The 20,803-nt window shown below is 41.5% G+C and overlaps 1 protein-coding gene across 12 annotated transcripts in view; it reads left to right on the top strand.

Moving 5' to 3' along the window:
* Positions 1–20,803, top strand: part of Mical3 (microtubule associated monooxygenase, calponin and LIM domain containing 3) — a 198,040-nt gene that overhangs the window by 109,714 nt on the left and 67,523 nt on the right. For 10 of the 12 annotated variants that reach the window (XM_077798619.1, XM_077798616.1, XM_026413871.2 and 7 more), the window contains 5 exons: positions 624–731; positions 3,273–3,380; positions 3,962–4,148; positions 10,118–10,206; positions 11,449–11,536. In XM_077798619.1, coding sequence (XP_077654745.1) covers positions 624–731; positions 3,273–3,380; positions 3,962–4,148; positions 10,118–10,206; positions 11,449–11,536 — 580 coding nt within the window. The remainder of the gene's footprint in view (positions 1–623; positions 732–3,272; positions 3,381–3,961; positions 4,149–10,117; positions 10,207–11,448; positions 11,537–20,803) is intronic. The other 2 variants (XM_077798621.1, XM_026413872.2) reach the window with 2 other exon arrangements.

The raw sequence follows: 20,803 nt of genomic DNA, 5'->3' as shown, positions 1-20,803 counted from the left end.
AAGGCTAATTGAATAACGGGGTGGTGGCAGAATTCTTCCTTACCCAGAAAGCATGCCTTGGGCCAGGGAAAGGGCTCTCCGCAGGGGACAAGGTATATGTTTGCAGTACCTGCTGACGCCTATCCTATCACTCAGCTGGCAGAATTGCCCACTTAGAGGATGGGTGGAGTAAGAATACCAAGCCAGAAAAGACAAGGCTTTCATAGCTGGTTTACCTGTGAAGAACGACATATCTCTATGGCATATCTTTTTCAACTAGAATTCAAATTTGGGCTGGGAATACAGCTCAGTTTGTAGAATGCCTGCCTTGCATGCCCAAGACTCTGGGTTCAATTCCCAGCACCACACACACACACACACACACACACACAATCAAAAATGCACTATTTATGTTCAGAGCAAGCTTCACTATAAGCATTGGAAGATAAGTAAAAAACAAAATGGGAGCCTTGATTAGGGAGCCACTTGAGCTTCTGGGAGCCAAAAATATTTCTTTATCATATGTATTAGATAGAGGTCTAGAGTAGAAGGGTCTAAAACTGTCAAAATTTCTTGTTTGAGGTATGACTTTTAATTTAACATTTTCCTTTGATTTTTTTCCCCCTCCATCTTGTATTTTATAGACAGAGCCTGAACCTTCTCGTCGATTTTTGGTTGACCAGTGGGAGCTTTCTCTTAGTCTCCGCTCCTCCAACCGCCCTGCCTCTCCCTCCTCCGACTCCCTTCGACAGGTAGCATGGTCTGAGAATTGGCAAAACCATGTTTCCTCTGCAGCCTCTGCTCACTTCACTTTCACACATGCCTTCTGTCCAGAGGTCTTAACCTTGGCCTCTCTCCTGTAAGAAGCTAATGGTGTGTGTTTGTATGTGTGAGGGTTACAGCAGACACATAAATTAAAGAGGCTGCTGGCCTTCACTGAATTGTATTTAACACTGCCAAAGTCTGTCAAAGTAAGCCTACTTTGATTGTATTTAACTATATTCAATAATAATTTTTTTAGCCATTGGGTTTTTAAATTTCATATGCCTTTGTAATCATGTATTACATGTTTTAATGAAATCACTTAAGTAGAATAGTGAATCTGCAGTATTCTGAGTGCCTCTTAACCTGTAGTCATGTGAGTAATGAATGCTGCTATTTCCCACAGTAGCACTGATCTAGCCATAGAGGAGTTTGTAGGGAGATTAGAGCGTCTTTTTGCCCATTCTGTTTGTGCTTCCTTTTCTTGAGCTAGTACCAGACTCTGCGGTACATATGTGCAGAATCACATGCATGTGTGTGGTGTGTAGTACTTTAATCTAGTGATTGCTATGCTTTAACTATTTTTTAAGAACAGGGAGAAGGAAACTATCTGCTTTTCTTGCCAAAAGCAAACAACTTAAGTTTTCACCTCTGGGAGGTGGGGGGTACTTAGTGTTACACCACATTGCTGGGAATTGAATGTGACAAATGCCTTTACACATGAGCAGCCCCAGGCTGTAACTACTGAGGATGATGGTTTCTGGCCATCAGAGAAGGGTCTTGTCTGTGCAATGGGGGCACAGGGGCTGTACAGTATCCTGGCCACATGTTTGACATCTGGTCTACATTCACTTGTTTGCGACAGAATGAAAAAAAAATGCAATTTTCTGTTCCCTCAATGTCAGCTACTAAATGATCTGCTCCACTTTGCCTGGTGTCTGCCTATTCTAGGCCTAAGTGTCTCCAGTGTCCCTAATCTAAAGAAAGTTTAGATCTAAGAACCACTTGTTTTTTCTCAACTACAAATGGTTATAGCTGTGAAGTTAATAGACAAATGGCTACAATCCTTGGAAATCTCCTTATTTTTCAGTTAAGAAATATGATTTCTCAGTTCCAGCTAAGCTTTGAGCTATGCAACCAAGTATTGTTTTCTCATTTGTGCTTCTGTTATTCCCAGATTTACATGAGTTAGCTCCCTCCCCATCCCCAGAGTACTTCTCTTTGCCCCTGCCCAGCCATGGCATATCCTGGGTTGGGCAAGGGAAGATAAAGGTTATCACCAGTAATACCAGAACTCTTACACATGCCTTTTTATGTATGTCTATTCAAACCACTTCCTAAGGGGGTTATTTAGTTCTCCAAAATAACTACACCTACTGTGTTTCTGAGTCAGAATTAGATTCACAGCCTCCTGAATTTGTCAGGGATCCCCCTTGTTCCACATAATTCATGAAAAGAGAAGCACATAGCACATGGAAAGTGACCTGGATATGGAGTCCCTAAAAGATTGCCAGCAAGACTTTGCATTCCCAGGGACAGGCTCCAAAGCAGGGCTGCCCTGGGTACCAGCCCGTGGTGTGAGCAGGATGGCTTATCATGCAGACATTTCTCCTTTTATTTCTTGAATATTGCCAGGAAGAGGATTGAATTGGTTGGATTTTCTTTTTCTTCTACCTTTTCAAATTCTAAAAATAATCCCTTCTGGACTAGAAATACATTTTGACTTCTCAGGATTAAGAAACTTGTTTACATGGCTGCACTGTGTGGTTAAGATGCCCCACCCAGCCTAAAAGGCTTTGGCATTAGTGCCTGGATAGATCATACGGGCTTTCTTATGCTATTCTCAAGCCCCCATTAAATATCAACAGGGAAAATTGGCAAGAAGACTTTTTCCAACAGAGCTCAGGAATGTCTGCTGCATGTAACAGTTGCTATATGAGTCAAGTGCTAACAAGGAAGATAAAGATTATCACCAGTAATACCAGAACTCTTGACATCATCAGTCAATGACCCCAGTGGATTATCATTTGCAAGAATGAACTTGACTTATTTCTAAATGAGGAAGTAGTCTACCAGACTCTCTCCTTTACTCTGAAATGGTGGTCAGTGTGGACATCCATTGCTTGTGTGGAGTTATTCCTCTTGAATCCTTTGTGTGTAATTTGATTCACCAGAGTACGTGCCCTTCTTACTGTCTTCTGTGTTTTCATCCATTCTGCCTTTTACTTCCTATCTGCCTGAAACTATATATTCCAAAAATAAGACATGAAAGACCAAGTTCTCCCTGTGGAAAGATCATCTCCCACAAATGCTGCTCCTTTCTATGCTGACCACCACCACCCCACACAAGTAGACACTGACACAGTGTTTTACTCACCACCATTTCTCTGCTTGTGGGCACTGTGTTGGCATGGTTTGCTGCTGCACCGTGTAGTCATTTTACACCTTAAAATAGTTTTTTCTTGTCTTCTTAATTTTTTTTCCTTCTCATTTCCTTTCATTCTGGTCATTCTGTAATCTCCAACCAATAGAAGTATATAAAGATGTACACGGGCGGAGTGAGCTCATTGGCTGAGCAGATAGCCAATCAGCTTCAAAGGAAAGAGCAGCCCAAAATCCTTCTAGACAAGAAGGAGCTGGTAAGAGATATCTCAAGGGCACTGGTACTAGCCTTCACACTGCTATGGGGGAACAAACCTGCTTTGTTCCAAGAAGCTTAGTAAATTGTTTGGCCGCTTGTGTTGGCATGTAATAATTTTTCAAGGTTGTCTGAATTTTGATAATTGAATGTTTAGAATGTTGTGTGGAAGAGCATTTGTACCTCTAAAAGAAATCACTCATAGAACACTCTAGTGAACACTGAATATTTATATACCAATGCTTCTCTCTAAAAAGAATTCTGTCAGAATGATTTGGTTTGATTAGGAAAATATAAACTTGGATCCTTTATCAGAAGCAAATTTTGGTTGTTGATTAACACTAATTCAGGCTTCACTTTGTACTGAGGGCTCCTGGGAAGGGCTTGTGTGTTATAACTACTGCAAGAGTGCTGCTGTTCTTCTGGAGAGCCAAAAGCAGAGCAAATGTGGCCCTTTAGCACTTGTAGTCTATCTCCAAATAAAAACACCTGGTAAGAGTCAGCTTCACCTAGAGAGGGGTTGTACAGCTCCAGGAGGGAAGACTGAGAGGCCTTGTCCTAACTCCTTCTCCCCTCCCCCAGGGCTCCATGAAGAAGGAGTTCCCACAGAATTTGGGGGGCAGCGACACGTGCTATTTCTGCCAGAAGCGGGTCTATGTGATGGAGAGACTGAGTGCTGAGGGCAAGTTCTTCCACCGGAGCTGCTTTAAATGCGACTACTGTGCCACCACCCTGCGCCTCTCAGCCTATGCCTATGACATTGAGGATGGTGAGTCAGTCTGCACCTTAGCCTATACCTAGAAACTGAGCTCAAGCACTTTTTTGTCTATTTGAGCTGAGAACCTTAGGTCCTTTGTTGCTACATTCTTCTGTGTGCTTTTGTTATAGCTCTACTAACCCTTCCCACCTCTCCCCCTCCATTATTTCCTTTTTTCTCTGAAACTATTTCTTATAAATATTTTTTCTGAAGTCACCAGGATGTATCATAGTGTTACCCAGTAATTATGGTAATGAGAATGGCATGCATTTACCCAAATCAGTTCTCTGAGTTTACACTCCCTTGCTTTTTTACCTCATGGTGGGATCTTGAGGTAAAAGGACACAATATGGGGCTGGGACTGTAGCTAAGTGGTAGAGCACTTGCCTCACAGGTGTGAGACCCTGGGTTCAGTCCTCAGCACCACATAAAAATAAATAAGTAAATAAAAAAGATTTTTTTTTAAAAGGACACAATATGGATAAGCCTTGTTGTCATTCTGGTAGTGGGGTTACAGATATGTAGATATGCTTCTTGCCTATAGTTGATGACTGCAAATAAAAATAGATCCCAGGCCCCTTAATACTCAAGCTTCTGCCCCTGGGAGCTGACTGAAATATGCCTGATATTGCTGTCTCCCTCTGGCATCATCATCTTCTTGCCTCGTGTTTGAGGAATGGACAGCTCATTGCCCAGGGATTTACTGTAGCATTGACTATTTTTACAATGGAAAGACCTTGGCTAGTGGAAGGTATAGAAGTGGGCAAACACTTCACAGAAACTGACAGATATTGGCCACTTGTAATCTGAAGATCCTGAAGGTTAATAGAAATAGGTAAATGTGGCAGTGGCAAGCCCTGCATCCATTCCTATAGGAACGGAAGGAACTTTGTGGGAGACAGTTTTACTGGTTCAAAATTACCAAAGAGCCTGGCACAGTGGCACATGCTTATAATCCCAGCAACTTAGGAGGCTAAGGCAGGAGGATTGTGAATTCAAAGAGCCTCAGCAAAAGTGAGGTGCTAAGCAAAATAGGACTGGGGATATGGCTCGGTGGTCTGAGTTCAATCCCCGGTACCCCAAAAGAAAATTACCAAAGAGTCCTAGATTACTGGAATTCATGGGTTGGCATTAAATCTATTACATGATAGGTGATTTATTGATTGAAAATATTGCAAGGTAATGTTATACAGAAGGGCCAATGCAATTAGGACGGTCTCCAGTTACCTAGGTTTTTCTAATAATGAATAAATAGGCCACTGTGCCAAAAGGAGCAAGAAAGGATCCCAAAGTAGTGAATTAAGAAAGGCTAACTGCTCAGTGGTACAACACTTGCCTAGCATGTGAAAGGCCCTGGGTTCAATCCCCAGCACCACCAAAAAAAAAAAAAAAAGGTGGTGGGGGGGAGAAGAAAGGTTAACTCTCTTTTATTATCATGGCACCTTCTACTCTTAACTGTGTTAGTAAAGAGCACTATCCAAACAAAATTAAATTAAAAAAAAAAAGCATTAGCATTATTCAAGCTGGATGCAATGACACATGCCTATAATCCCATCAGCTCAGGAGGCTGAGACAGGAGGATTACAAATTCAGAGGCTGCCTCAGCAACTTAGTGAAGCCCTAAGCAACTTAGTGAGACCCTATCACAAAATAAATTATAAAAAGGACTGGGGGTGCTGGGGCTGGGGCTTAGCTGTAGCCTACTTGCCTGGCATGTGTGAGGCACTGGGTTCGATTCTCAGCAATACAGACCTTTATTAAAGGTCTGTCAACAACTAAAAAATAAAAAGTAAAGAGCTCTATCCAATTAGGAAAGAATTAAGATAGTTACTCAGGTAAGGAAAATAAATTTCATTATTTCTGTTCTACTTTTCCCACACCCCTGCTCTGGGTAATACCTTTGATTCCAAAGATGATGGTTGGCAGATGGAGCCCACCCAACATCTTGTAACTGTCCTTAGGTTGTTTAGTTATTTTTTACCTTGGGAGATCCCTCAGGATCCAGCCAGTTGGTCCATAGATTATTTTGGCTGTGGATATGTGCTCATCTTTGCTGCATTCTCTTGAGGATACAGATAAAGTCTAAATGTGCCTCCAGTGGCTTAAATTCTGTTTTAGTCAGTTTTCCAATTCCTGATATAGTCAATTTATTTTAAAAAATTATTTTGGCTCACAGTTTTGAAGGTTCCAGTTCATGACCAATTGACCCTGTGACAACACATTAGAGAAGGAACTGGGGGTCCACAATCCCTTCTTGGGGACACCCCCCACCAATGATCTAACAACCTTCCACAAGGCTCCACTTCTTTAAAGGTTCCATTACCTGCCAATAGCATTACCCTGGGAATCAAGTCTCTAACAACATGGGCCTTTGGAAGGACATTCAAGATCTAAATAGTAGCACATTCTGAGGGGACTGATGAGACAAGACATAGGAAGCAAAGTTTACAGTTGTAAAAAGGGTGTAGTTAAGGGCCAGGTCACATAGTGAATAGTATAACTTAAGTTCAGTGCAGGAGGAAATCGATCATGTTCAACAGCAGTTTGGAATGACTTAACCAACCTTCAGAAATGCATGTGAGAAATGAAAATTGGCTAGCAGAGGGGGGAGATGACTTTGCAGGCAAAAGGATAAGTGCCCTGATCCAGTGGCCATTAGCTGGCACAGGATGAAGCTAGCCTGCCAAGACATTATTCTAGACAGCCACAAGAGAGGACAGTGAGTCTACACCAGCTCACCAAATCTTAACCCAGATAGAATTTTCATCAAATTAGCCCCTTCAAAGGATTTCTTCTCTTCTGTCAGGGGACAGGCAGACTAGAAAATGGAATTAAATTTTAGGGGCATACTAAAGTATTAGCCTATTCTACACACAGGTTATTAAATGAAGAATCTAACTGAGGTAAGAGAAATTATAACTCTGGAGAAAAGAAATAACCCAGGAATTGTGCCAGGTCCTTTAACACATAGCACATCATTTCATTCTCACAACAACCTTATGAGGTAGCTATTTTTTAGTTGTAATTTGCCAGTTGGAAAGCAAGTTTAGAGAAGTTATAAGTTGCTTATCCAATTTTATGCAGCTAATAAGAATTGGTTTGTACTAAATGACCTCTGAGATCCATTCCAGAGCAGGCCCTTCATTAACTCCAAACTGATGAATCGAGATTCATGTACTTAAAAGAGATGTCTGTGATTTGCCCTTGTTGCTGTTGAATCTGCCCTTCAACTCTTTAAAGGAAACGGTCTGTCCCAAACCAAACTACTCTTTTCCTTGCCAAATGCTAGCTTGTTTTTATTTGCTGTCAACTCTTAAGACTCTAAATTAGATAGTATCTTGAGTTGTTCCATATCATCTTAAGGAGAGAAAACAGACTCCCAAGGGGTCTTATGAAGTCTCCAGGCCAGCCACTGCATCTTCTGCCCAGACCACTGCTTTCCCTGCCTCCACAATTGCCCCTTTAGTCTGCTTCCATAGAGCAACCCAAGGGATCTTCAAAAGGTGTTAGTCAGATCTTACCAATCTTTTCTTACTTTATTACCCACTCTAGTACAAATAGAATGTGCAGTCTTTTCCAGGGTGAGAGAGCTTAGCATGTGTATCCTAGCCATCAGCTGTTACCTGACCCCAGTTCATTGTACCCCTCTCATAGTGGTCTTTTTCCCATTCTGTAAATGTGATAAAACTATTACTGTCTTGGGCCTATGCCTTGTCTTCTCTGGAATAATGCCCCCACCCCCCGCCCCCGAGTCTTTGCTGGGTGGCTTCATGGCCTTGCCATTTCCACATGTCCCCTCCTCAAAGGCCTTCCCAGACCTCTAGCCACTCAGGTTCTGTCATACCCCATTTGGTGTCTCCACTACTGCCTCATTTTCATTCACACACCATCTGCCCCATCCAGAGAACTTGTCTGGAGGTTCTTCAGTATTTAGATTGTACTTCTTACTTAAGGACACTCAATAAGTTGTTGAGCAAATGGATAAATGACCCTTATTCCCTTTTCTAGGCACTTACCTGTTTATCAGGATTGCTTAATTTAGGTTATCTGTAAAAACCTTAATTTGTAGCTGATTTATAACATTAGCCTGGTTGTCTTTACTAATTGAGACAGACATCATAGCATAGTGGCTAAAAGTACAGGCTCTGGAGCCAGCTTCAAAGTGGGACGCTTTGGGCAGATTGCTCAGCATTTCTGTGCCTTAGCTGGGAAAAGGTGGATAATAATGATACCTACCTCACTGGGTTGAGGATTAAATGACTCAATAAATGTAAAGCAGTTAAAATAGTGTCTGACTCATGGTAAATGTTAGATAAGAATTACTCTTGGGCTGGGGATGTGGCTCAAGCTGTAGCGCGCTCGCCTGGCATGCCTGCGACCCGGGTTCGATCCTCAGCACCACATACCAACAAAGATGTTGTGTCCACCGAGAACTAATAAATAAATAAATATTTTAAAAAAAAGATTTTAAAAAAGAATTACTCTTATTAATCTAAAAAGCAAAAAGTGCTATTAAGGTTTGGAAAAGGGTTTAAGAAGATATATTAATTGAGCACCTGAAACTCATAACATCTGATATCTTAATAATCTGATGTCTTTATATCAGATTATTAAGATTATTATGAGATGAGTGTAATGTTTATTTCATATATGAAGAGGTAGTTGTAACAGGCTAAATATATACAACCACTGAGTGTTTGATACAGTATTTGAGCTGAGATCTGATTTCAGAGCTCATACTTTTCACGTAAAGTACTATCTTCCTAGAGAAAAGAGTTTCCTGGAATTTTCTTGGAAATTGCCTTTTGTTTTGGTTTTTGAGATTCATTTCTGAAACTTAAACTTCTTTATTAATTGAGAATACCAGAGAAGGGTTCCATGAAGATTCAGTCGAGTTCCATTGAGTTGTATTTTAAGATCTAGATTTCTACTTTAATGCAAAAGAATAATAATTTTAAAACAAAATTAACATAAGAAAAAATAGAAGACAAATTAAAATAACAATAATTGGCTATGGTTTTCTCATACTATAATAAACAAGACTCTTGGTTACAAGTAATAGAAAACCAAGTCAGATTCAAATATAAGTTTTAAATTTATGTCTTCCTTCCAGATAACAGCACCAGAGAAGGGCTGCCTGTTCTTCACCTATTTGCCAATTATGGTCCTAGTTACCCTGCCTTTAGTCACACACCAATTTCAGGGGTTTATATCCTGAGGAGGATGGTGGGAGGTAGTATTCTAGTTGACCAACCTGATTACATTTCTACTTCTATAGAGGGTAATGTCAGGCCACATGATTGATAGAGTCTATCAGAATTACATGGAGATGGGAAAGGTATTTCTTACAGAAGGATATTTTTAAAAAACCAAATAAGTTGCATATGAACCAAGTACTAATACACTTTATCCTGTCCTTTTTATTGGTGACCAAAACTCACAAAAACAATATTGCACTGGATAGTGGATGATGAAGGAGGTAAAACCTATGGCTGTAGGAGAGGGAAGGGGCAAAAGTGGACCTGTCAGAGTGAATGCCAGTGCTGCCCCAGCTCCTGCAGCCTTTACGCCTCCACCCAGCACTTGCATTCATCCTAGCTTTCCCCAGAAATGCTACTCCCAGCTTTCATGTGACCACATCTTTGTTCTTTATACACTGCCACTTTGTTAGCTGGCCCTGCCATGCAAGCCTCACATCTTTGCTAAGGGCACTGATTGGGTAATGGCTCAATGACCTTCACATACCCAAAGAGAAGGTCCCACCCACTTCAGGCACAGGGGAGAGGAGGGCTGGAATCAAAGTTTAAAGGGAGGGATTGGCTTCCCTGAGCAAGAAAGCTGGGCCTGTGAAAGGGTGGGATGGTGGTGACAACATCCTGTGGCTGAAGGAGATGGACAGGAGTGTGCCAAGACCAGTGAGTCAAGTTCAGAACTACAGAGTTTTGCTTACTCGCTTTTCCCCTTCTTCTTGATGTCTACAGGTAAATTCTACTGTAAACCACACTACTGTTATCGACTCTCTGGCTACGCACAAAGGAAGAGGCCAGCTGTGGCTCCTCTGTCTGGAAAGGTAATGACAATCCTTCCTATAAGTGGGAGAAAAGCAGTGGGTGGCACACCAGTTTAATTGTGGATCAGGGTTGGGACAGATGGGCTTGCTGGATGGTCATTGGAACATTGCCTGTCCCATGAGGGCCCAAGACGTGGTGGTTGCATTCAATTTGGGGAGGGAAGCAGCCTTTCAGTCTGATGTTGTACTTTGCTAAGTAATGTCATATCCACCACCTGAGCTGAACTGAGGAATTATACTGATCCTCTCTTCTATTCACTCTGCCTTTGTAAGTAAGCCTCTTTTTGAAAGGAGAATGCCCTGCAGCTGAGAATGAAGTCCTATTCCTTTTTCACATAGTTAGAACTCTCATCAAGAGAGGCAGTAGTGAGAGAAGAGGCATCCTAAGGAAGAGTTTCTTCCATTTCTTTAGCTCCTGCCTTAGGGCATCTAAGAGCAAATGGGAGCTACAACAATCCCTGTTCTTCATGCTAGAAGGAACTTGACTGCAACATGCTCTGCCTGCTAACTTCTTTAATATCCTTGTTCTGCAAGTTACTTGTCTAAGTTCACTCGTTCGTTCGTTCTTTCTTTCTTCCTTTCTTTCTTAGCATGGTCCCTCTGCTTTTCTTTGTCAAGGTGACCTGAGTAATCCCTCCACTGCATGGACAGCACCTTGTCAGTATGCAGGCTGATTACTGCTGCTTTGAGAGGCTTCTTTTGACTACAGAGGGACTGGTGGGAAAAGGTATACAGTTGGCCCTCTGTGTCCACAGGTTTCACATCTGTGGATTTAACCAACCATGGATGGAAAATAAAAGGAAAAAGATTGCTTCTATACCAAACACAAACAGACTTTTTTCTTGTACTAATCCCTAAACAGTACAGTGTAACAGCTGTTCCTATAGCATTTACATTGTATTAAGTATTATAAATCATCTAGAGATGATTTAAAGTACATGGGAGATTATGTAAGTTATGTGCAAATACAATGCCATTTTAAGGGACTTGATTATCCACAGATTTTGGTATCCGAGAGGGTCCTGGAACCAGTCCAGCACACCAATGGATGACTTGGGTGGTTAGAGACTTTGACTTCTAGTGACTTCTATGTGAATATGTCCTTGTTTCTTTAAAGAAAGACTGTGAGGTATATAAATCTTGGTTGACAAGAGATAGACAAACCAATCAGATTGTCATTACCTCCTGAGATTTGAGGGCTTCAGTCAGAGTCACTCTTCTTTTTCTTATGGACTCTCCCAGGAGGCCAGAGGACCCCTGCAGGATGGCCCCACTGCAGACACAAGTGGACGGGCCAGTACCATCACCAGCTCGGCTGAGAGAACTCCAGGTAGCCTCACTTCCTTGTTTGGCTGGGTGGCGCGTCACTCTCTCGGCCTCTGTGACAAGGCCAAGGGGATGAGCCAGCACCTCCAAAAGAACATTTCTTCATTTGGGCATCAAGTGGCCCAAAACCCTTTGGACTCCTTTTTCATGTGCCAGCTACTTGCATTTGGAGTCCCCTTTCTGTATGGCCTGTCAGAGGTGCTGGTACAAATCGGAGGGGAGTTTCACTGGCAGGCTGTGAGCTACTAAGTGTGCCATGTGGTAAGCAGTATCATCCAAGTGTGGGTAATGTTTATTCGGAGTCTCAGTATGGACACGGTAGCCCATCCTACATCCCTCAGACAGATCAGGGTGCAGACCCTCTGAAGGTAAACTGGAGTCTAGAAGAAGCTGCTGTGGTCAGCGACCCAGGTGAGAAGCCAAAGTTGCCAGACCTCCTTATAGTTTTCATTCAGGACTCCTTTGACAGAGCGTCGAGTTGTATAATTCAGCCCTGTTGTTTGTGTTCACCAGAACTTGAAATTTTTACATCTCATTTCCTAGTTAGGCATCTGGATAAGCTATCACTGTTCTCCTATTTGACCTGTAACCATTACAGGACATAAACTACCCTAAGAACTTTGGGGCTTTTGAGTTTGCAGTGAGGTTGAAAACCTGTCTGTCACACTTTCATTACTACTTCCTATGTCAGGACCTGAACAGCACCATTCTACCTCTAAAAACATTCTTGTTTTGGTCATCACAGAGTAGCACTGGGAGGACTCAGGGCACCCAGCCTGTGGAGTAGAATTATTTTGCTTTTTTCCTTAAAATTGCCCCTCTAAGCCCCTTGTAAAACTAGCCTGTGAGATATATCCACAGTTCTGCAAACTGCTGGGAAGTCCCAAGGCTCCAAATTGTGAACTTCCTCCCATTCACAGCAAATATATCTCAAGCAACCATTAACAAACTCATGAAAATTAAAAAGTTATTGGCCAATGCCAGAAATCATGGAGAAGGAATAGGTAGTAGAATTTTCATGATGAAAAAAGTTATTCTTTTGGCCTTTCGATGAAAGGTACCCAGAGTTGCTTTTTTCCCATGCTAAGAAACTATTATGAGCCTTGGGGTGCTCATTCTGGGCAAGGGGGACATGCCCAGAGACTGGACACAAACCCTTGGGGGCAGTTTTGAACTTAAAACAAGGCACACTCCTGCAAAACCAGCTCACTCTGCTCCTGCATGTATCTTCATCATATTCAGAAGAGTATGTTAAGTGCTCTACAGGTAGGACCAACATTTGAAAGCCATGTTTAAGCCAGAAAGGATTTTTAAGCCTTGTACAATCGTCAGAGCCTTTGTGATCTTTCTCATGAAATATAACAGCACTGTGCAATTTATATGTTCTGAGCATGGGAGGTATTGCTGGCAGAGAAGAGTGATAGGGATCCAGATAACTGACTCTTCACTAGGATGTGCATTTAATCAGGTGGCAGCTCAACCTCATTAGTCTAGACCTTACTCCAGCAAAGATGGATTTTCAAAGGAACCCAACTACTCAGTAAAGCAACCCAGATTAAATCCCCCCCCCCTCTTGGGTAAGGTATACAAACATTTCTTATAAAGAATGATAAGGTTTAGGTCATTCCTGAACAGGTTGGGTTTGCCTGCTTTTCCATCTAGTTCTGGTTCCCTTTCTGACTAATTGAAGGCATAACAGATTTCAGATTTTTAGAAATTCTAAAGAAGTAAGGGTTCCACAGAGGAGAGAATGTTCTACAAAACAGGGAAAGAAGATAAGAGTTGGCAGTGCAGTTAAAGAATCAAAACAATCAAGAAAGAATCAGAGCCTGAGAACATCTCAGGCCCCATGGTTCTTGATTCTGAGGTAGATCATGGGAGGTAACCTATTATGGCATAGTTGGAAGATGTATCTGGAAGGTACCTCAGCCTGAACCCCTAAGGTGAGGAAGTCAGGCACTGTCACCTCCCCCACCATTTAAAGTATTCTCTAGGCAAAAAGAAGGACAGAGAGCTTAGGGCTAATGGGTTTCCTTGATATCTGCCTGTGGAGACTCAAGCTTTTGGAAGTTAGACCTCTGAGTCCCGAATATGCTCCAAAGCATAGTTGCTTTCCTTGTGAGCTAACTTGTGCTAGTCTCTGTAGAAAAGAATTATGGCTGGTATTTGTAGTTGCCATGAAATAGATTTTTTTTTCTCTTCTTTTATATATATTTCTTTCTTTAAATCCCAAACCAAAGCTTTGATTATTTAATAAGAATTTCTTTCAGAAAAGCTCAGGTGTTTCAGCATTCCAGAATGTGTATCATAGAGAACCTAGAACCTGAGTACACCTCCTCCACTGAACTCTAGACCAGAAAAGGCTGTGAGTGAATGAGGCTGATTCTGTTGTGTGACTAAGCCATCCTCCCTAGAACCACATGCCCCCGAAACTTACAAATGGAAAAACTAGACTAACAGTCAGCTAGTCAGTATTTGACCCTGCCATGCTTTTGCTTTGTGCCTCCTCTCTATTGTGGCATTTCTGTCTTCTCACTTGTGTTCTTTCCCCTTGTGCCAAAATAACTGCTGTTGCCAAAAAAAAAAAAAAAAAAAAAAAAAGAATAAAACAAAATGCAATATAACCCACCAGTTAAAAGAATGCACTACAGGGGTGGTTTTAAGTGCTGTCTTTCTCTGGTACACTAATATGTAACTGCTAGTATAATTTAGTGTGTTGAGGACATCGTTTACAGTATTTTTGTTTGTCATGTGTTTTAATATAGAAATTCTAGTTCTGTTTTCAAACCTATAAATGCTACTTTTCCAAGCTTCTTAGACTTACTGCTACAGATAGTGGACCTGGCACAGATTTTCTTACTCTGGCCTCATGGTACCTGCACGTCTTTAGAAAAATTTGGACAACAGCAGGCAAAGAAAGAAAAACCTCTAATGGGATTCTTTTCCCCTGGGACATGAGACCCTCGGTTGCAGTTGTTTTGGATTCTTTTTATCTAGAGGAATTTCCTTTTTACCTTCTATCATGAATAACCAAAAATGAAGCTGGGGATTGTGTAGTAACAAAGGAAGAAAAGAAATGAACTTTTCTCCCAGAATTAATCATCTGAGAATACATGCAGTGCAGACAGCAGAGAACAGGTGTGAGAAGCATGCCAGTTGTCTGTCGATTTGTGAAGATTGTTTTAATAAAGAAGTTGCAAGGTTACTATTGGCAGTCTCCTGCTCCCTGTCCCCAGACACCTCTCGTGTGATAACCTTTGGATTCCATAGTTTAGATCCAGATGGGCCATTAAGAATTGCAGGCTAGAATTGCAGAATAGCCAAGCAGTACAGGGAATTCATTCAATTCTGGGTTTCCTGCCTGGCAGAGGGAAGTTAGGAAATCTTACTGTTTACCATGTCCTCTTCCCTTAGGCATTTTTGGAAAACCAAGTAGAAAGAATTCTGTAATCTAGCCTTCTTCCTTAATCCTGTCCCAAAAGTCATAGTTGAGTTGATGGTAATTTATGAATGTTTTATATATATCTACATACATATATATATACATATATGTATATGTAAGGTTCCAATTCATATATGTGGATAAATATTTATTTATATATTGTGCCCTAAATAATAATAGTGATAATGAAGCTATTCCTAAAGCTTCCCTTTCCTTGGTTCTGGAAAGGGAGCTTTTACACTGGGAATCTTGCCTCTGGTTGGGATTTTGAGGAACCACAGAAGACCAAAAACAGCATACCATATGGAAGTGGAGATTTGGGAAACTGGGTACCTCAAAAAAATGAGCAGCATTACACACACACACCCATCTCATATAATTGATTCAGGAGCAACAAAGAACCAAATGCCCCACCTTCCCTCTGTTTTACTTTCGGGCTTGTGTATTGGCTCCACTAGGTTAGTTATTTCCACTTTCTACTGCCTTTTGGAGTTTGCTGTGTGTCTGGCTGTTTCCTGCAAAACAGTGGAACATTCTTGGGTACTCCTAAAAGAGGCCCCCAGGTCCTTGCAGGGCTGGCCAATGAGTTAAGAGGTTTACTCCCCTTCCCCCATTCACTTGGGGTAGAGACAGCAAGCAGAATTCCCTTGGCAATGGTACAAAGACGCCAGAGCAAGGTAGAGTTAGCTGTGCCAAGGAACATGTCACCTGTCCACTCTGACTTTCCCTAAACCCTTTATTTTTGCCCTTGTTTTTAATCTGTGCTGTTGTGAGTTTTTGGTGTGTTTCTTTGTGAGTTTTTAATTTAATTGTGTAACTTTGCTTTTGCCGTTACTGTGAAATCAAGGTGTTGTGCTTTTAAGTTTTTTTTTTTTTAAAAAAACAAATGTTACGTTCTTATTTAAGAGAATAAATTCCAAACAATCTTCAGGTTTCTGAGTTTTTCTTTTCCTTCCCTTTTTCCTGATGGGAGGGTGGGGACGGGTGATGTTCAGGCAGGTCTCCAGAATGAGCTCAAAAGCTACTGTGCAAAGGACTCTGGCTTCTGCCTGGGTCAGTGAGAGTGCAGGGGGCCTGTGTTGTCTAACATATGAACCACTAACCAAAGGGCTGTCTCTGCTCAGGAGGCTGGCATGGTACAAGATGTTTTGCTTTGCAGCAGATGTGAGTAAACAAGTACAAGAAAAGTGTCACTTGGGCCCACGTGTCCCCTATTCACCAGCCACCATGAGAAACCCATGGGCCAAGCAAATGGAGGGCTAGAACTCCCACACAGAGCCTGAATCCACCATGGCATTCCTCCTCTGTTTCTAACTGTAGCAGGCCCCTGAGGGGAACCAGGACCAGTTAGATATCTCCCTCCACCCACCTTGAGGCTCTCACTAGGGGTATCCTCAAGTGTAGTGACTATGCTCCTAGTGATGCTGAAAGTTCCTGCTATTTCCTGCCAACTGTCATCTCTCACACACTATCTGCTCAGACCTGATTGCTGTTAGAATATCCAGTTCTGTTTGGTTCCTCTTAAGCCTGGAAAGAGAAGAAACAGACTGTCCCCTTCTGCTGACCTTAGCAGTCAAGGCTGCTTCACCACATTGGCGTGCCAATCATATGGGCACAGGCCCAGCTGCAATGCCATATCCCAGTCATAAGGGGAGGGCCACCATCATTAGGATGATGTACTGAAGGATGTAACATCTGATGCAATTCTGTGCCAAGCATTGTGAAGAATGTGGAAAAATTCCCTGTGGAACTGTTTTTTTTTTTTCTGAAACTTCTTGAAATTCATTCTCTATTTTCTCATCAGTTCCCTGGCAGTTTCCCTAATTAAGACATTCCCTAGGTGGAACACTGTGATGCAGACACAAAAGGAGAACAGGCCATGAAAATGGGCCACTCTATTTTCACACTGATATATAGGGCAAGATGATGCTGTGTAGGACCCAAGTCCCACAAGTGTCCCTCCTGAGGTACAAATGGAAGAGAATGATCCAGATGGGGGCTCTCTTAGCCATAACAGGCAGGCAAAGATTTCAAGAAGAATCCTCCTTTCACAAAACTCTAAAACCTCATTGAGCCTCCAAAACCTGGCCTCATCTTGCAACTCCTCTGCAGCCAAACACTCAGCAAGTGCCAACAAGTAGATCAGGCATAATGAGTGAGCAGGAGGGAGGGCTGCTGGCACTCTCACCTGACTGAGATCATGGGACTGCTGTGTGCCTTCTTCACCACCCATGGCATTCAGTGTGTGTGTTGACTGCCAGCGCCTCTTTCTTCACAATGGCTCCTTGTTTATTTATTGCTTTCATTCTGGAGGGAGTAGGCTTGTGCTGAAATCACCTTCCCTATGCCTGGGAAGAGAAAGGGGCCTCCAGGCATATGGGTCTCCTATTCAGTTACTTCCAGGTTTTATCAGCCACACGAACACTGTCTCCCTTTTGCTTCCTGTGAGCCAACTTCCACATGGCTCTATTCACACAGTTTATAAACATTTTCTGGATGTGTTTTAGGTTCTTCAATGGGTCTCCAAGGACAATAGGCAAAAGGTTGAGTCACTATCAATATTTAAACCCTAAGTCAGGCTGACTACAATAGCCTGGCTGTTGGTGGCTTTTTCCTCCAAACATTGAGATGTATGCATGGGTATACACAGAATATGAAGAAGTTTCACACACCTCACAGAGACCCCTTTATTGATATTAAAGGGACAGTTTTTGAAAACTCCTCAGCAGAAAGGGAAGAAAAGCCCCAGCTTTGCCTTGCTACAGACTCTTTTGGGTCCTTCTTAAAGTGGAATAGGAATTTTTCTTGGCCTCTTATGTTTTCCTTATCTCTCTATTTTTTTTCCTGTACTTTTTCAGCTCATTATGATTGTACGTTAATCACATGAAACTGTCCCAAGCATAACTATTAAGCAACTAATTTCCTTATTCTTGTAAAATACCAGAATTATTCCTACTTTACCACTACTATTTCATAGGAATTGAAGCCTGATTTCTTTTAGGTCCTTACTAGAATTGTTGATCTTTAGTAATTATTAGTAATAAGTCACCTCTATCACTAGAGGAACTCAGACCCTCATACCCAGTGCTTCTCTGAGGTTCTGAAACCAGCTATCATCTGCTGGGTTTGGATTATCCCTGCATCTTGTATCCTGGTACTACTATTCTATCAGGATTCTCTTAGACATAACAGGCAGGCAGAGATTTCAAGTAGAATCCTCCTGAGTTCCAGTCCCTTTTCACAAAGATCTAAAACCTCATTGAGCCTTCAAAACCTGGCCTCACCTTGCAACTCCTGTGTAGCCAAACATTCAGCAAATGCCAACAAGTAGATCAGTCATAATGAGCGAGCAGGAGGGAGTTATTTTGGTAACAAGTCCTACTTAATATAAAAGTAATGACTGATGACCAATACTGATGACCAGGCCAGGACCTAAGGACACCAGAAGAACTCACGGCTTTAGTAGATCTTGGTTTTCTCCAGTAAACTCTTGGTAAAAGCAGGGCTGTTTTACTGGCAAAGGCCTAAGTGTGTTTTCATTCAGTTCTCGTGTTCTTTTAAGAGTAAGAAAGCCAGGAAAACTATGGAAGTGAATTCCAGAGAGAGGAATTCTATTGGCATTGGGTCCCTGCTCAGAATTCAAACCTGAAAATAAACATTGTGATTAGAAAGACTCTTAACTGAAACCTTAGAGAAAGGGTTTGTTACTAAACCATCATAGCTTCATGGACTGAGCTCAAACCTTGATAACCAAGGAGTATTTGGCTCTGATTATAACAGGATCATAACAACTTCTTTATTCTTGTTTCTCTGTTTTCTGGAGCCAAGTCAGAATCTAGGAAGACCAGTTTGGGGAGAGATCAGCTTTTTTTACTCACAATTTTATCAACTGGACACCAGAACTGCAGGTGCTTTTTTTTTTTTTTAAGTTGTAGATGAACCAATATCTTTATTTTATTTATTTATTTTTTTGTGGTGCTCAGGATTGAACCCAGTGCCTCACACATGCTAAGCAAGTGCTGTACCACTGAGCCGCAATCCCAGTCCTCCTCCAGGTGCTTTTAAAAGCAAATATTCTCTCCTAGAATTTAGTCTGATGTGAATGACTCTAAACCTGATTATATGACTTCTTCTTGTTTGGGTCCACCTTTCTTAAGAAATTGGCACTGGCAGGGACACAGTAATGTTGGGTATAGGAAGGAAGAAAAGAGGCTCCAGGGAAGTTCTGGCTGACATCCTTGAAATCTATGGAAACAGGTAGCACTGGGTACCCTGAGTGAAGAATAATTCATGGGTTCTAAGAAGCAAGAGCTAAAGACACTCGTTTTATTCTGTTGCCAAAAATTAACTTTTATTCTCGATTCTTCTGAAAATACCATAGCAAGGAGCTATCTGTATTTGCAACTGAGAGAACCAGCCCAGTTTTCTGCTGAAATATTGTCCTCTGTAGAATAGACTGAACCCAGTAGTGTACATCTGTCATCCCAGCAATTTGGGAACCTGAGGCAGGAGATTACAAGTTTGAGGCCAGCCTGGGCAACTTAGTAAGGCCCTGGCTAAAAAACGTTTTGTCTTTTTTTTTTTTTTTTAATGTAAAAATCCAGCATGGTGACACATGCCTGTAATCTCAGTGACTTGGGAGGCTAAGGCAGGAGGGAAGCACAGTTCAAGACCAGCCTTAGTAACTTAATGAGACCCTGTCTTAAAATTTTAATTTTTTAAGAAGGTCTGAGGTTTGTAGCTCAGTGGTAAAGCACCTTGGGTTCAATCCCCAATTAAAAAAAAATTTTTTTTAAAGGACTAAAAGTATAATTCCGTGGTAGAGTTCCCCTGGGTTCAATCCCTAGTACTTAAAAATTTTAAATAACAAATAAAATTTTAAGTATACTGACCTCTATTGTTCCCCACTCCATGTGGTTAATGCTGGTTAGTAGACCATAGTACTTCTTAACATACTAACTCACAGAAAACATGTAGGAAGACATGTAACAATAATGATAGCAACAGCCACAGCAGTAGCATAACTAACATGTAGCACTTTCTGTGTGCCAGGCACTGTCTGGATGCTTTATGTATACTTCTCATTTAACACAACAGCCTGTAAGGGAGGTACTCCTTTGGAGATAGGGAAACAGGCACACAAAAGTTCATGATCAAGGCTATATAACTCATGAATAGAGTCAGAATGAGTCTGTGTGGAAGACATTGCTGTACCCACTATGCCATACACCTTCCATGCATTCTGTGTCACTTCAACATGATGGGATTTAGTGAGAGGAAAAGCACTCTGTGTTTAGCTCCACATTAAAGTTTTCTTAAATATGCCTGGATGCCCTGTATAAATCAATAAGTATTCATTTAATTATTCCTGGGAAAAAAATGTATCTCCCAATTTCTTAGGCACTGGTCCCCAGGATTGGTAACATAACCTGGAAACACAGGATATGAAAGAGCAAAGGCTGCTGGGGTTGTGGCTCAGTGGTAGACCATGCAAGAGGCACTGGGTTCAATTCCCAGCACTGCATTAAAACTAAATTTTTTAAAAAATGAACGTATATGTCCATCTACAACTAAAAATATTAAAGAAAGAGCAAAGGCTTTCATCATGGATGTGTAGAAGAGAAATCATGAAATTGAAAAGAATAATAACCATGTGAATTACTTATAAATAATAAGAAATTGACTCTCTTTTTCTACATTAACCCTCCTTGGTCAGATCAAATAAAATCAAGCCTAAAATCCTACCCTGCCAACAATCTGAAAGATGGAGGTATATTGATTATTTTCTGGGCCCCAATATAACTGCTTCTAAGTTATAAATCTGTTGGC

This window comes from Urocitellus parryii, chromosome 5 (genome assembly GCF_045843805.1).
Source record: "Urocitellus parryii isolate mUroPar1 chromosome 5, mUroPar1.hap1, whole genome shotgun sequence".
Classification (NCBI taxonomy): Eukaryota; Metazoa; Chordata; class Mammalia; order Rodentia; family Sciuridae; genus Urocitellus; species Urocitellus parryii.
This window is presented reverse-complemented; position numbering and strand designations above follow the sequence as displayed.